Here is a 14,946-nt window from a genome sequence, read left to right as displayed (position 1 = left end):
TTAAAAAAAAAAAAAAAAAAAAAAAGAAAGAGACTTCCTTTATCTTTCTTCTCCCACCCTGAGCTGTCATGGCTAAATTAGGCACTAGCTCTGGCCTGACACGAGAAACAAAGTCATCCCCAATCTCTTATAGACTTTACAATAGGGTGAGCAACGTCCAGATGGGACCCCAGGTCTTGCGTCTCCAAGGCTGCAGGGCCCTTCACACTAGGGAAACCGTTCTTAGAGTAGAGTAATCAGGGTTCAATGCTAGCTGTGCCCCTTGAAGTTCAAAGTAGGTAAGAGTGGGAGCCCAGATGGCTCACTCAGTGCTGGGGGGACAAGGCGGTCACAATAAAGTTATCTCACTTTCATGAGACACTGTACTCTGCAGGTTTCAGGTCCATGGGGTCTCTCTCAGTTCATCTTCTCCACGTTTTAGGACTACAAAACCAGAGAGGCTACGTAACTTGCTGAGAGTCACACAGCAAGGAGACGCTATACTTGGGTCTAGAACGTAAAGCTCCCGCCTGAAGCCTCTGACTCCTGCTCAGACAGTGTTAGCCGTTGGTGGTGATGATGATGATGTGATGAAGGAGGGTGGCCAGCAAAGCCTGTAGCAACCCTTCCCCTGCCTGCAATGAAAGGAGAACAGCCCAATTCATCCAATGATCGATCACATTGAGAGGAAGCGGGGGCCAAAGTCCAAGCTAATACTGTTCAGTCTTTCTTCCTTGGAGGTCATTTCCTTGGCTTCACTCAGGGCACCGTGGTGCCCACACTTTGAAATTCCCACCATAGGAGGCACAAGGCTCTGGTCCATTATGTATAAGAAGGGGACAAGGGCAGGGACTCTTAAGAGTGCTCTTGGAAATTCATTTCTAGGGCAAGTAGGGGCCTTTCTTTCTTCCATAAAATCCTTTGAATAATAAATTGGCTGCAGACCACTACTCATCACCCTGCAGACAGAAGTCCTTTCTGGCTGCTAGGACGCAAGGGTTGCCCCCTGCAGAAAGCTGTTCCTCCTTGTTTCCCCCTCTTCCTGCTCCCCTGCCCCCTGCATCTCCCTGCCCCTTGTCCTGTCCCTACCTCGCCACCTAAAATCTGGACAAACCATCCATCTCTGCCACTTGTCAAGAGACTCCAAGTTCAGGGACCATGGCTTCTCCATTTCTGAGGATCCAGCATCCAGCACGGGGCCTAGCATGAGTTAGCATGACTGGGCTGTGGGCTAGAGCATCTGTATCAACCAGGACCATCTATCTTAGCCTCTCCAGTGTCATCCACAGGGGACGCCAAACTACAACCAGGCTCCCACTGACAACCCTCTCCCTGCTACTGACTTCAGGCTCTGTCAGGCCTGGCAATATCCTAGACTAAAGTCCCTCAAGACCCCCAGTGTTTGTTTAATTATACAACCATTCACTTCCCCAACTATATCCCAAGGCTTGCACTGGAAGCTGGGGACCCAGAAATGAAAAGGGCATGATCCCACCCTCAGTGTCTCAGTGTGGTGGGGTGGGAGGGAGGCAGATGCCCTTCCCCCTGCTTCCCTTTCTCCTCCTCCTCTGTTGACTCCTTTTTTTTTTTCCTTCCATGTGTACTTATGGAGCAACAGACATACATCTACACAGCGTGGTGAGTGCCAGGAAGGTGTTATTGAGAGCTCTTTGGGGAGAATCCCCAATGGTCACTAGAGACCTTGCCAAAGGACATTTCCAGGATATGCTATATGGATATCTAATTCTCCTATTAGAGGAGAAGCTGTGAGTCATAAGCCCCAAGCAGGCCTACAGACTTCCCCATGAATCACCTACTGCCCCATTCTCTTCATTAGAGGCACACGCCATGGGGAATTCTTCAGACAGGAGGGAGGAGTTGTGGAAGGAAGCAGTGGGAGGATGGGGCTCAGAGTGGAGTCCCTGAGCAGGTTTTCTCACCAGCACCCCTTCTAGAATCACAGCCCTGATCACAAGAATGGAGCCCCAGGATCATAGGTCTTAGATAGCCAGGACTCTCATGTTGCTTCCTGCTTTCAAAGTGCTTTTATACACTTTATTTCATTTGCACACCACTCTGTGTGACTGGAAAGTCTCCAAGGGAAATTGCTTCATGTGGAAGGGAAAGAGATTGACTGAACAAAGAAGAATCACTTCCCTCTAGTTTGGGCCCAGGACTCACCCAGAAAGGGGAGGAATTATCCAGAGCCTTCAGAGGTCTTTCACGTATTCATGAAATTTATTCAGCACCCACCACTTGCCAGGAACTGTTCCAAGAGCAGGAGATCCCACAGTGAATGAGACGGACAAGGCCCCTGCCCTCAAGCCTTTACATTCTAATAAGGAGATAGACCATACACAACTAAATAAAGATTAGGTGGTGGTAAGTCTATGTTGACAAATAAAGCAAAGAAAGGGGTACGGGATGCCAGGGTTGGGGCAGGGTGGTCAGGAAATGGCCCACTGATGAGATGACTTTTGACCAGAGAGCTAAAGAAAGTGACAGAGCTGGCCCCGCCAAGCTGAAGGAACATCAGTCTCAGTGGAGGGAAGGGCATGGGTCTGTGGAGCAAGGGTGGATTTTGCCCATGCTAGAAAGAGCAATGAGGCCAGCTTGGCTGGAGATGAGTTGGGGGGGTGGGGGGAGTTGGGGAAGAAGGGCAGATGTGGTCAGAGACACATCAGCAAGACAAGTCACATTAGCTCTTTCAGCCTTTGTAAGGAGTCGGCCTTTGAGCCTGAGTGAGATGGGAACCATAAGAGAGTTCAGGGTAGAGGACGAAAATGACCTGATGTGTTAGAAGTTTCACTCTGGGTTTGTAAAAGTTTAACTCCCTTCTAGTCATGGCAGATCATGTAATTCAGAACTGCCCTACTGCTGAGGAATGGGAAAGTGAGATAAAAATATTTCTAAATACTTAAGTTTAAATACTTGAAGACATTCAAGCACTAAAAGGACAGTGAAGAATTGTGGAATCAAGTCTGGAGGAGGAAAACCAGAGAGATGGGGACAGTATTTGGGGCCTCTTCTCCCCAGTGGGTATCTGCCAATTCTGAAACAGGGGGCTGAAAGGCTGCGAACTGGAGCAGAGCTTTTAAGACTCATGAGTCTAATGGGACAAATAATGGAATTCAGGGCACACAGAGGCGAGTGGAGGTGGGGGGGACCCAGTAACACCCCATGCTTGTTTGTGTATTACCCTCCAAAAAGTAATCAAGGCCTGGGGGGTCAGGTAAGTCCCCCAAGCTTCTAGTTGAAACCCCTAAAGGATAAACCCTTGGAATAAGAATGAAGCAAGTTATCACAGGGTCTAAAACCCAGCTTCGGGTCCTCTCAAACCATCTCAATCTCTGGTTGGTCTGGATGGTCTGGGATTCCTAGGCCCCTAGCTACCTGCAGCAAAGTAAACCCTATTGAGGGATGCCTCGCTGGCTCAATCCGTGGGGCATGCAACTCTCCATCTTGGGGTTTGTAAGTTCTAGCGCCATGTTGGATGTAGAGATTACTGAAAAAATAAAACCTTAAAAAAAAAAAAAGAAAGCAAACCCTCTTGAGAAGAGGATAACAGCACCTAAACCTCAAATGATCTCCTAAGTTTTTCATAGACAGTGGCCGAACTTTATTTGAAAATAACCAGGCATCTGAGGGAAACAAAGCGTGATGATGATCATGATAATAACCATTAAAATGGTTAACATTTATTGTGCTGTGTGTCCAGTACTGTGTAGAACATTTTCTCCACATTATGTCATTTCATCTGGATGATCCCCGCAAATACCTCCCCCACTCCCTTTTTAGAGATGTAAATACTGAGGCTTTAAGAGAAGTGATCCACCTAAGGCCATACAGGTGTTAGTTATCTATCAGTTTTGCCCCAGGCACTTGGAACAAAATCTCAGAATTTTCTTGGTGTTTTTTCAACATCTACCGAGCACTTTCCAGGGGATAAATGACCGTTAGTCACTCTTTTATTCAGAAGACATATATAAGTACTTGCTGTTCACAACCCCTGGGCTGAGACCCAGGAGCCCAGGGTCACATAAGTCACCCTTACATTGAGACGTTTACAAAGTTGGCTAGCAGCAGTCATACACTCACAGTCAGTGGGCTGCATCCAGGTTGCGGCTGTCTTGTTTGGTCCATACAAAGTTTCTGAAAAAAGATTTTATGTTAAAATACCAATTCCTGGCTTCCTTACTACAAATAATAAGGTCCAGGGGCACCTGGGTGGCTCAGTCGGTTGAGCGTCCAGGTCGATTTCAGCCCAGGTCAAGATCCCAGGGTTGTGGGATTGAGCCCTGCATTGGGCTGCACTGAGTGTGGAGCCTGCTTGAGACGGTCTCTCCCTCCCTCTGCCCCTCCCCCCACTCCCATGCTCTCTCTCTGTGAAAAAACAAAACAAAACAAAACAAAACAAACACAGTAAGGTTTGGCAATACCGGGCCTCCATTTCCTCCTTGATTGGCAGCTTCCCTGTAGTACAGAGCATGAACTTCCTCTGTCACCACAGTCCCCAGTGGCCCAATTCTCAGTTATGTGGCCTACCTGGCCCAGGAGGCAGTTGGATTATGACCCTTGGTCACAGCAGTGGGATGAAAGCTATATGTTTTCAGAATACCGATGACAGATGAGAAAGTCTTAAAGGTCAAAGAAAGCTTTATGGATTTGGTGATATTTGAGCAAGAGACATTTTGAGCATTCAAGCAAAAGCCTAGCAAGTCCAGAGGTAAGGGTAGCAAGAAAGAGCATATCCTGTTATGAGAAGTACAAGTCTCAACGTGCATGGAGGACAGGAGCTGGGATTAAAAAAAAAAAAGATCTGGAAAGGAAGGCAGTGGTCACATCTTCGGAGGACCTTGAATTATGTGCCAAAGTGAGTCTGGTCAAGGGAGTGTAGACAAGTTTACAAATTCCAGAGAGTGAGTAGGGCTGTGGAGAGGTAAATATGGAGTGTTTTTACAAACTCAAGGTAAGTACTACATATCTATTGAATGAATGAATACATGAATACATATGAAGAATGAGAAAGGAGGCAGCCAACTTCAAGGGATCGTTGGCGTCAGCCTTAATGAAGCTTTTAAACCCGAACTTTGCTGTGTGGCCCATGGCAAAGGATTACCCGGAGTTGGAGAAAAGGGGGCTGGGAGTATGTGATACTTTGCAGGAGATTGTATGGGGACTCATTCCCATGGGGACCAGTCACATCTCCATCACACCTCTGTCTTCCAGAGGTCCAAGACCCCTTGCTGCCCCTTCCCAGGTAGTGTCTATTTCCTTTTCCCTCTGTCTCCCTGAGCCAGCCCAAATGAACCTCAGTGGTTCCAGAGCATTCCCAGGCTTGGATGAGGACAGGGGCTTAGAGCTGGCAGTTGGATGGGAAAGGAGAACACGTGAAGGTCTCTTCAGGTGTTTCTTACAGATGAGGAAACTGAGGCCCAGAAAAGGCATACCTCGCCACAGTCGATAGGCTAGGGTTGGTGGTCTCCAAGTAAAGGCTGTCCCCAAACGAAGCTCTGATGGTCCCAGAGGGAACTATGATATGAGCACAGGCTCAGGGTATCTGTCAGGATGGGGAAAGACAGTCCACTTCTCCCTGTTTCCTTTCACCAGGACACCATGGGGAGTGGCACTGCTGCTTGAGTGACAGAATGGTGACCAGCTAAATCACAAGAGGACAAAGAGCCTTTCTCAAGCCTTTCTGATGTGCCCAGAGGTGACTGCCTTTCATTTAATCCACCTTTCATTTAATCCTTGAAGAGCCTTTGAAGGTCGGTGGTTAGTGGCCCATATGACAGATAGGGAAACCGAGGTTTAAAGAGTTTGGTAACTTACCCACAGTGAGTCACACAGCTAATAAGTGGCAGAATCAGTACCTGAACTCAGGTCTAGCTGACTCCCAGTCACTGGTTCTATCTAGTGGTCCATGAAGATCCCCCTCCAACCTCAAGTCTCTGTTGCCCTCCTGGCAGGAAACTCTCTTCCCAGCTTGTCTCTCAAATGGGCAAGTAGGTTTTATCTCTCAGGTCTTGGCCACCTCTCAGAGAGGCCTCCTTGACCACCAGAATCTAAAGGAGCCTCCCCTTTTATTATTCCACCTTCATAGTCTTCATCTAAAAAAAAAAATTAATGTTTATTTTTGAGAGAGAAAGAGAGAGAGAAACAGCGTGAGCAGGGGAAGGGCAGAGAGGGAGGGAGAGACACAGAATCCGAAGCAGGCTCCAGGCTCTGAGCTGTCAACACAGAGCCCGACGTGGGGCTCGAAATCAGGGACCATGAGATCATGACCTGAGCCGAAGTCTGACGCTCAACCCGCTGAACCACCCAGGCGCCCCTTCATCTTATTTCTTAATGATCTTCTTTATATATTGCCTTCTTCCCCTCCCTCCACCCCCTGCCCCCATTGTTAGCTACTTGAGAATGGGAACTTTGTCCTGGGCCAAAGTGTCCCTAGGCATAGGGTGCCAAAAAATATTTGTTGAATGAACGAATGAATGAATGAATGAATGAACGGCCCTGCTGCTTAGCATAAAAAGCCACCGTGGAGAAAAAGGTGGTTTTAAGGTATTTTCCTTAGCAGAGCACTTTTGTCTGCTTGGTGCCCCAAGGCGCATACCCTTTGTTTTCCGGAGAACCAAGCACCACACCGCCTTCTGAGCTGATAAGAGGGGCGCGGAGGCTCCTCTGGACCCAGAGGCTGTTCTCCAGCAGGCGGGCCCTACAGAGCCCCAGAAAAGTCCCTAGAGGTGGGCAGCCCTCCCACCTGCTCCCCAGAAGGCAACCTGCGCAGGAAAACATCCCGGGGTGACCTGGCTCCACCCGGTGAGGGGTGGGAAACCGGAGCCGGAGCCTGGCGCTGGGCGGGGCTACCCCGCGTGGCCTCGGCTTTGTTTGCCTCTGTGTATGGCAACCAGAAACCACCGCAGCCGGCAGTTCTCAGAGGCCTGCTCCGGCTCCCCGCCCCCCCTCCCTGTATTTTAATCTCCTAAACTGATTTGTCAGCAGCAGGAAGTGACATGACAGCTTTCCTCACAAAAGGGAAACTCCTCCGCGTTACCATGGGGATGGAGGCCACTGTCTGATCACAGATTTATATAATCTTAAAGGTGTACACACCATGATGTCATCCTGGATGGGCTGGGGAGGGAGGGAGGGAAATGGCCTCCGGAGGCTGCAAGTCCGAGGCAAATTAGCTACGATTTGCAAAATTCCAAGGAAAGGAGAGGATGCGGTGGAAGCGTTTGCGGTTGGAACTATCCTAATGGAAACCACAGAAAAGCATAAAGTATGCATTGGTACATCTTCTAAGACCGGGAGGAATCTTACCCATTAGATCCAGGGCAAAGTGGTCATTTTTGGAGTGGGAAAACTGACACCAGAGAACCGCTAGAAGTCGTTAGGAATGGGGAATGGGACCTAAATGTTCCTCCAGGGCCCAGGGCCCATTACCTGCCAGGCACTTGCCATCCATGAGCCTATTTCCCCCTCACTCCTGAAGCAGATTTTATGACCTCATTTTACACGTAAGGAAACTGAGGCCCAAAAGGATAAATAGCTTTTCCACCCCCAAAATTATGTGGTAAAACCATGGTGATGTCTGGTTGGCTACAAAATTCATCCTTTCCCCACTCCCTCAAGATGTTTGGACTGAACTCGGACTTTGGTTCCCAGTCTTTCCGACCCAGGTTCCAATCTCTGCGATGTTGTTTACTTGCTGTGTGAATTTGGACATGTCCCTTCGTCTCTCTGAGCCTCCGTTTCCCCCTCTGTAAGATGGGTGTTGCTGCTAAAGGTTTAATGTGAAGGTGTGTGAAGCAGTTAACACAGCGCTAGCTCTAAAATTGAGAGCTATTATTACCACATCATAAGTATTAAATGATGGAGTTTTCTCTATTTCAATCTCCCATTGAGAAACAAACACTTTAATAGTTTGAGTATCTTTCTCCTCATCACGAGGTACTTTTTCCCCCCCTAAGAAAAGCAGTATCAGGCCAAAAGTGACATTCTCTGGAGGGCCCAAAGACCAGGAATCGGATACAAGAAGAAAGATGGTTATCAACCCTGCTCTCCTGAGCTGACGGGAGTGGGGCAGCTTGGACTGGGCGAAGTGAGTGAATTGTTTTCACTGGCGGCTCCCCTAGGCAGCGGCTGTATTTTTCCACTGCGTGGATTACACTGGAGATTAATTCTGGTTCAGCCAGTGCCTGTTAAGCAGAAAGTGATGGCCTGAGCCCACGGGGGAAGTCAGCCACGGCATCTGCCATGGACTTGAAGTTGCTGGTACGTTTCCACGAAAGGAGATATTTGCAATAGTAAATTTCTAGGGTTTGAAAAAAACACTGGGTACGGTTTGTTTTGAAAGGCACGAACACACTTCCAATGGGAAGCCCAGCCAAGGAAATGAGCTTGCCAGCTCAGGGTAAGTTCTTAGAACTTAGAACACAAGGATCTTTCAGGCCATGAGAGTCAAGCAGCAGATGGTAAACCAGTGGGTAAAGGTCAAGGACACTGATTGTGTGTCAAGGCCTTAAATGACCTGGCTGGACCAGGACCACTGTTCAGGGCACTACTAAAGTCAACAGAGAGGTTTCCTTTTCTGCTTCCTACATCACTTCATCCAGAGACAAGTAGCAGGGACAGGAGCTAAGGGACCAGTGACCCAAGAGCTTGACTGTTATTTAACTCAACATCATAGACTGGATTAGGAGTTGGTAGGCAATTACACCATCTCTGTTTTGGCCTGATTGACAAGAGCAAAAATCCAGGATCTTACCCTAGAGCAAGTCAGATCTGATTGCCTATCTTCAACAAAATTATGAAATCAGACTAGCAAGTGACCTGAAGGAGGCTGCCACCAAAAATTCTGTGTATGTGTATATATATATATATATATATATATATATATATATACACACACATATATATATGTGTGTGTGTGTATTATAGTATTATATATATATATATGTATATATATATATATATATATATATATATATATATAGATGCTGGTATGGATGTACTCCAAAGCACGAATAATGGTCAGGTTGGGGGTGGGAATTTCAGGCAATTTGTCCATGTTGTATTTTACTTAGAGTGTTTTGTATTCTTTTCACAAAAATAAAAGTCTTTTCAAAGGCAAAAAGGGAGCGCATGAGAGAAGCAAATGATAAAGTGCAAACCACATAGAATTAGGGAACAAAACAGATAGATGTAGGGCCCGATTCCGCGCCCCCCCCCCCCCGACTGCCACTTAGCTATGCTGGGTCTCAGCAGCTTTGTCTGCAAAAACGGTCCTGCTGAGTTGTTCTGAGAGCAGGTAGCACACTACCTTACACATAGTAGGACATTTATGTCAGCGGTTTTGGAAAACCATCATCCTCCTAATTCTAGCACGGCTTAGAAAGGAGAGGGCGTCTTTTTATATTATCCTGGGCAAAGTATTAAATTAAAAAAGCAACCCAAGCAAACGGTCATTTCTTTTTGGCTCTGGGAACACTTGGGCTCCCTGTGTAACAGGGTAGGAATACATGGATAGACACCTGGATCTGATACTAAGAGTTCAGCTACAGTACCTGGTTTTTCACGACAGATCACTTTCCTACCTTCCTTGCAACCCAGCCACCGTGGACTGGAAGGGCCACCAAGGAGTAGGAGACCAGATCCCAAGACATACGTCAGGGAGGCCCTTGTCCAGATTGTTTCACTGATGGGAAAGGGATCAGTTGGGGCTGCCCAAGAAACAAAGCATTGAGGTTTCAATAGAAATGCCATAATTTATTCTGTTGTATAAAAAAAAGTCATCCTTATGTAACAAAATGTCTTTCTTAAAAGAAATATATTATTTCAGTTCATAAATAATCAAACATACAACTGCTGGCAACTAAAAAAAACAACAACACTGGTGCTTTCCATCAGTGCTGAACACAAACCTGCTTAGGACGTATTTACAGGGTATTACAGTACTCAAAACACAAAAATTGAGGTATTTGGTTCTTCTAGGAGTAGACACGGACATTTGTGAAGGTAGACCACCTACACAAAAATAAATAAGGTATATTCTCATAGGTGTGTGTCGTCAGGAATGGTAATACTGGTAGGTATGTCAAGCATGAAGAGTTCCTACAAAAAACAGGAGCAAGCAAAAAGAAACCGGCTCCTTAACTGAGTCCTTTCCCTTCTGCCCCTTTTTGTCAGAGGGACTTGATGTACCCACTATATTGGTCCCGAACGTGCTGAGTTCAGCAAACGCCTTGATGCTCAATCATCACCATGACTGCTTAGGGACCCAGTGGAACTCGGGGTGAAATTAAATAAATAAGGACCAGCCCTCACGACCCCCCTCCCCAGAGTTATTGCATTTCTCCTCAGGGCGCCTAGAGTCCCCGGGGGGTTGTGGAGATCACCTCCCGTGGCTTTTCAGCAGCTGGGAGAGGTCGTGATGGGGCTCTGAAGGTAGCTCAATGCACTGTTCGTGGAGTGGACGGGGATGGAGACAGGGAAGTTGAAGACGGTGGTAGTGGAGGTGCTGCGGTCCAGCACAGCCATGGCAGGGCTCCCAGCCTCTGCTGAGCAGTGTGGGGCCAGGACCTGGGACTCAAACTGCAGCAGCTGGCCCATGAAGCTGAAGTTGGGGGAAATGATGCTTCTCCTTTGCTTCACAAACTCAAAGGCCTCGTCCAGCTTGACTCGGTTAGTCCTCATGAGGTAAGCAAGGCAGATGGTGGCTGATCGGGAAATGCCTGCCTGGCAGTGGACAAACACCCTTCCTCCAGCATTCTTGATGGAGTCTGGAAAACAAAGGGTGGCCAGTTACTCAAGAGCTCACGAGAACAACCCTAACCCCAGGCAAAGGGTGCCTAAGAAACGTGTGTCCTGTCCAGAGAATGGCAACATCACGTCACGCCGTCACACAGCGTTCTGTGGAGGCAACACAGGCATTGTGCAAAGAACAGCAAGGGATTTAAACCAAAACCAGGCATCTCCATGAAGCCGATGGGTAAGTCAACTCCATGTTCTGAACCTCGGTTTGCTAATTTATTACATGGGGCACGAAATCCCTTATTTTGCAGGGATGCTGCCTGCCCCAGATTGATATTAACGTACGGAGAAAGGCTCAGACAAATGTCATTCAAGTCCTTGCCATACAGTTGGGCTCAGTGACTAAAACGGGAGGAGCAAGGCAGACGTCCCAGGTATCTGTCCATTTACCTATGAAGTCAATTGCCTCGTTGAACCAGGAGCTGATGTCCGCCTTGTGGTTGTCTTCCACAGGGATGCTCTTGTATTGGTAGTGACCCTCAAAATGGTTGGGACAATTGGCCGAGACGTTGATCAAGGCAGTGATGCCCAAGGCGTCCAGCATGTCTTTTCGGGAAGCGTGATAGGCACTGCCCAGGTACAGAAAGGGCAGAATCTCCACCGGGCCACCCTGAAATCCAGAAATATCCACTTGTCAAGCTTCGCACAAAGTCAATTCCGGAGCCCATCCCCACAAAAACTCCCTGCTGGAAAGGTCAGTTTCAGATACTGAGCGAATTTAGTATTGTTGCCGGAGTATAAATAAATAGGGGAATAAACCCATTTGCCTGGGCAGAGCCACCAAGTTCATTTCTGTAATGCCAGCAATTAGACTCCGTTCCATCAGACCACTTAACCACGGGATAAATAACATCCCTGTGCCCCCTCCGTTATAAACTTGCAGGTTACTTTGTATATTCTCACTAGTACTGCTCTTCTTTGCCAGCTATTCCTTTCCCCCTCTAGCACGGGTCCCTACTAACCTGATCATAGAGTGGGGTGCTGCAAGAACTGCACCCTGATTCAGCGCTGTCAGGGACGCTAGTACTCAGGGGAAGGCTGAGCCCCATGGGGGTCGACTGTTTGCTGCACAGCTCCGGGCAGGAAGCTGAAAAAGCTTCATAGCCTCCTGGGAAGACAAAGAGACATATTTGTTTCCATTAGTATCCGGGACAGGGCACCTTCACACAACTCCCCTCCACCCACCAGGGCTGAAGTTTACCCCGGAGAGGCCCAGGCAAGTCTTTGTTCTTAAAGCCAAACAAAGCCACCGGGTCCCCAGAACAGGACTCGGGCGCCCACGCGCTCCCGGTGAGGCGGCCCGCAGGGGCTGAGGGCCAGGGGGGGTCCCGCGGCAAGGCGGCGGGGAAGGGGAGGGGGCATGCGGCCGCCCGAGCTTCCCCGAGGGCGTACCTTTGAGGAAGAAGACTTGCGCGGCGCGCGCCTCGCGGCAGAGCGCGCCGGCGGCCAGGGCCAGGGTGCCGTCGCGCTTGGCGCCGTCCAGGGCGGCGCTGCGCTCGTCCAGCAGCACCACGGCGTGGTAGGCGCCGGCCAGCAGGCGGCCGCGCAGCTCGGCGTTGGGCACGATGTGCTCCAGGCCCATGGCGCCCTTGGCCCGGCGCCGCACGATAGTGCTGAAGCGCACGTTGACCGAGCCGGCGATGTGGCCGGCGTTGAAAGCGAAGAAGGAGCGGCAGTCCAGCAGCAGGCACTGCGCCGCGCGCTCCCGCAGCAGCGTCCGCAGGCCTCCGGCGTCCAGGGAGCCCACTTCCATGACCATGGCCGGCCCCAGCGCCCCCAGCGTGCCTGTTTTAGGTGCTCTTTGTCCTCGGAAGCCAAGGGCAGGGCAACGGCTTTCGAGGAAGAGCCCGACCCTGGTTCTGTCTGCGCCGAACCCCAAACTGCCTTTAGACTGAGTGAGGGGGCGTCGTGCGGGACTCTCAGCCGCCTCGGCTTCTTTGCTGCTACCTTGACTGCCCCTCCGGCCCCAACCACACGTACAGCCCAGCGTCCTTCGCAGCGAGCTCAGCCCGGGGGAACGCGTTTATATGTGGCCTCTCTGGGGGCGGGGCGGGGCGGGGAGAAGCGGGCGCGCAGGGGGAGGGGGTTTGTTTGTTTGAATGGTGCTCACGTGACCTGTGGTGACGTCACCCGCCCTACCCGGCTTGGCGCCGGCGGAGCCAGAGGCGAAGACGTCATCGGCCTCGGAGCGGGATCCGCTGGCTGCTTGCTGGCTCCGACCCCAGTCCGGCCGTCCGGCCTGCGCCTGGCGTGTCCCTGGGGATCCGGCCTGCGCCGCTCTCCGGGCCCAGAGGCGAGGTGGCGGGAGCACTGCCAGCCAAGGGCTGACCTCAAGGATCCAAGCGGCGGCGTGCCCGCAGCCTCTCCTCCCCCTTCCCTGCACCCCTCCCCGCGCTCCCCTCCGCCACCGCCCCGATCGGAAAGGGGCTTCCTGCGCTTTTGCATACACGTGTGCCCCTTTCGCTCATTGCCTCGTCACCACCAGGCACGGACAGGCTCCCCAGGAGAAGCGATTTACTTGACCAATGTCACAATGCTGGGGGTAGGGGTACAGAGAAGAACCTGAAATGAGAGTTGGAGAAAAATTAACAAGTCTGTCGGTGGAAATGTCGTTCCTACTAAGGATAACCGGGGTGAGTTGGGGTGGAGAAGTAAGTTCAGGGAAAACTTTTCCTGTTTTCCAGATTTGCTCTCCGGCTACTTTAGAAAAACATACATTTAACAAGTCAAATGCCTTCCAACCGAAGCACCACAGGGAACAAGTTATCCCCAGGCAAGTAGTTCTAGTGGACTTTGAGCCGAGAAAGGCGAGTAAGAGGGCTGAAATCTCAAGTATGGGATCGCAAGGTGTCGTGGATTTCGGGGTTCGGCGTTTGGGGAGGCGACCCCTAGCGTGGCTCGACAGCGCCCCCCAGAGGTCACGGGACACGTTTCTGGTCGCGTTCGCCTAAGGTCGAGCCTCTCCATGTCTCTACTCCACGAATATATACTGTTAGGGCGCTTAGGATGAGCTGGACTCAGGGGCTTCAACCCCCAAGCCCTGACTCTTGTCATCTCTACGGACTGAATCCGAAATCCAGTCCTAGGGCGCTTCAAGAGTCCAGGGCAAACGTTTGGGAAGACCCCGTGCGGCCACCCGCACAGCGTCAGTGACGGCCCCCTGGGCAGTGGAGGGCGGCACCGTTGTGCTAGGTACACAAACATAAATATTGCGCCACCCCGCCAGGGTGCCGAGTCAGGAACATTCTGCGGTTTCTTCCCCTCTGTTGCAGAGAGGGGGGATGGGATGGGGATTTCATGTACCGTGTATCGTTGATCTGTGGACTATCACCAGAGGCAACTTCTGCATTTGCCTTGTTTAGCTTCCGTGTCTACACATGCTCAAACTTTCTGCCTACGTTCTAGAAAAGTTCAGGGTTGAGTGCTGTTAAGGGCATTTTCTACCTTCAGATGAACATTGTCTGAGGACAGCAAAGAGGTCCTCAGATAATGGCAACACCCTCCTTGTATCTTAAAAAAAAAAAAAAAAGGAAAGAAAAAATTATTTGTTTATACCACTTATTCAGCTGAGGAACTCAACATATTTTTTGCATTGAATCATAAAATATTACAGCTGCTGACTTTTCACAGCATACCAGCTTTATCTGCCCCATTTTTTTTTAACCAACAGCATTCATTATATATTCCTCTACCCACATTTAAAAAAAAGAAAAGAAAACTTTTTTTTATACAGCTATTATAGTGCTGGTGGCACAGTCTGGCCCCGGAGTCAGGTGTCTGCTGAGCTCTGTGGGTTTTCCTCTTTATCTTTTTCTGGAAAGAGCATAGTTTGAACCCCCGTGCTGTTATTTTGCTTCTGGGCGACCCTAGGCTAATCTCTTCCCCTATGGGCTTCTAAGCCCACATCTGTAGAATGGGTTTACAACGGTCTACTTTGTGTGTGGTTTGAGGCCCAAGTGAGAGGACAGTAACTGTAAGGAACCCAGACCCTACCCTACCCCTTCTCACTATGATTCACTAAACCTCTTGGTTTTCCCCTTCCCAGCAAGCAGTTCTTATATCATCATCCACCGTGTGTTTCGGGGTCTGGCATCAGAACCTGGGGAGAAGGTCACCACAAGTCACTGGTAGGTGTAGTTGGGACAGAGGCAC

At 49.8% G+C, this 14,946-nt stretch overlaps 1 protein-coding gene and 1 long non-coding RNA gene across 2 annotated transcripts; both read right to left on the bottom strand.

Moving 5' to 3' along the window:
- Positions 1-2,320: 2,320 nt before the first annotated feature.
- On the bottom strand, positions 2,321-6,934 carry LOC122240350. The gene is made up of 3 exons (XR_006219941.1): positions 6,593-6,934; positions 5,430-6,089; positions 2,321-4,131 (listed from the first exon to the last, which is right to left on the bottom strand). It is a non-coding gene; the product is annotated as an uncharacterized LOC122240350 (long non-coding RNA).
- A 2,795-nt stretch (positions 6,935-9,729) lies between these two features.
- DUSP1 (dual specificity phosphatase 1) lies at positions 9,730-12,798 on the bottom strand. The gene is made up of 4 exons (XM_042992244.1): positions 12,187-12,798; positions 11,757-11,902; positions 11,185-11,404; positions 9,730-10,763 (listed from the first exon to the last, which is right to left on the bottom strand). The coding sequence occupies exons 1-4, from the start codon at positions 12,551-12,553 to the stop codon at positions 10,393-10,395; spliced, it is 1,104 nt and encodes a 367-aa protein (XP_042848178.1). The 5' UTR covers positions 12,554-12,798; the 3' UTR covers positions 9,730-10,392.
- Between the last annotated feature and the right edge of the window lie 2,148 nt (positions 12,799-14,946).

Source organism: Panthera tigris, chromosome A1, assembly GCF_018350195.1.
Source record: "Panthera tigris isolate Pti1 chromosome A1, P.tigris_Pti1_mat1.1, whole genome shotgun sequence".
Classification (NCBI taxonomy): domain Eukaryota; kingdom Metazoa; phylum Chordata; class Mammalia; order Carnivora; family Felidae; genus Panthera; species Panthera tigris.
Note: the sequence above shows the minus strand (reverse complement) of the source record. Positions and strands in the feature narration are given on the sequence as shown.

What these genes read in the sequence shown, in the direction of transcription:
- DUSP1 (XM_042992244.1), bottom strand. Translation starts at nt 12,553, where the DNA reads ATGGTCATGGAAGTGGGCTCCCTGGACGCCGGAGGCCTGCGGACGCTG. An exon ending in GCACCCCACTCTATGATCAG is followed by an intron (nt 11,405 to 11,756) that starts GTTAGTAGGGAC and finishes TCTGGATTTCAG; the next exon opens with GGTGGCCCGGTGGAGATTCT. An exon ending in CGAGGCAATTGACTTCATAG is followed by an intron (nt 10,764 to 11,184) that starts GTAAATGGACAG and finishes TTTGTTTTCCAG; the next exon opens with ACTCCATCAAGAATGCTGGA.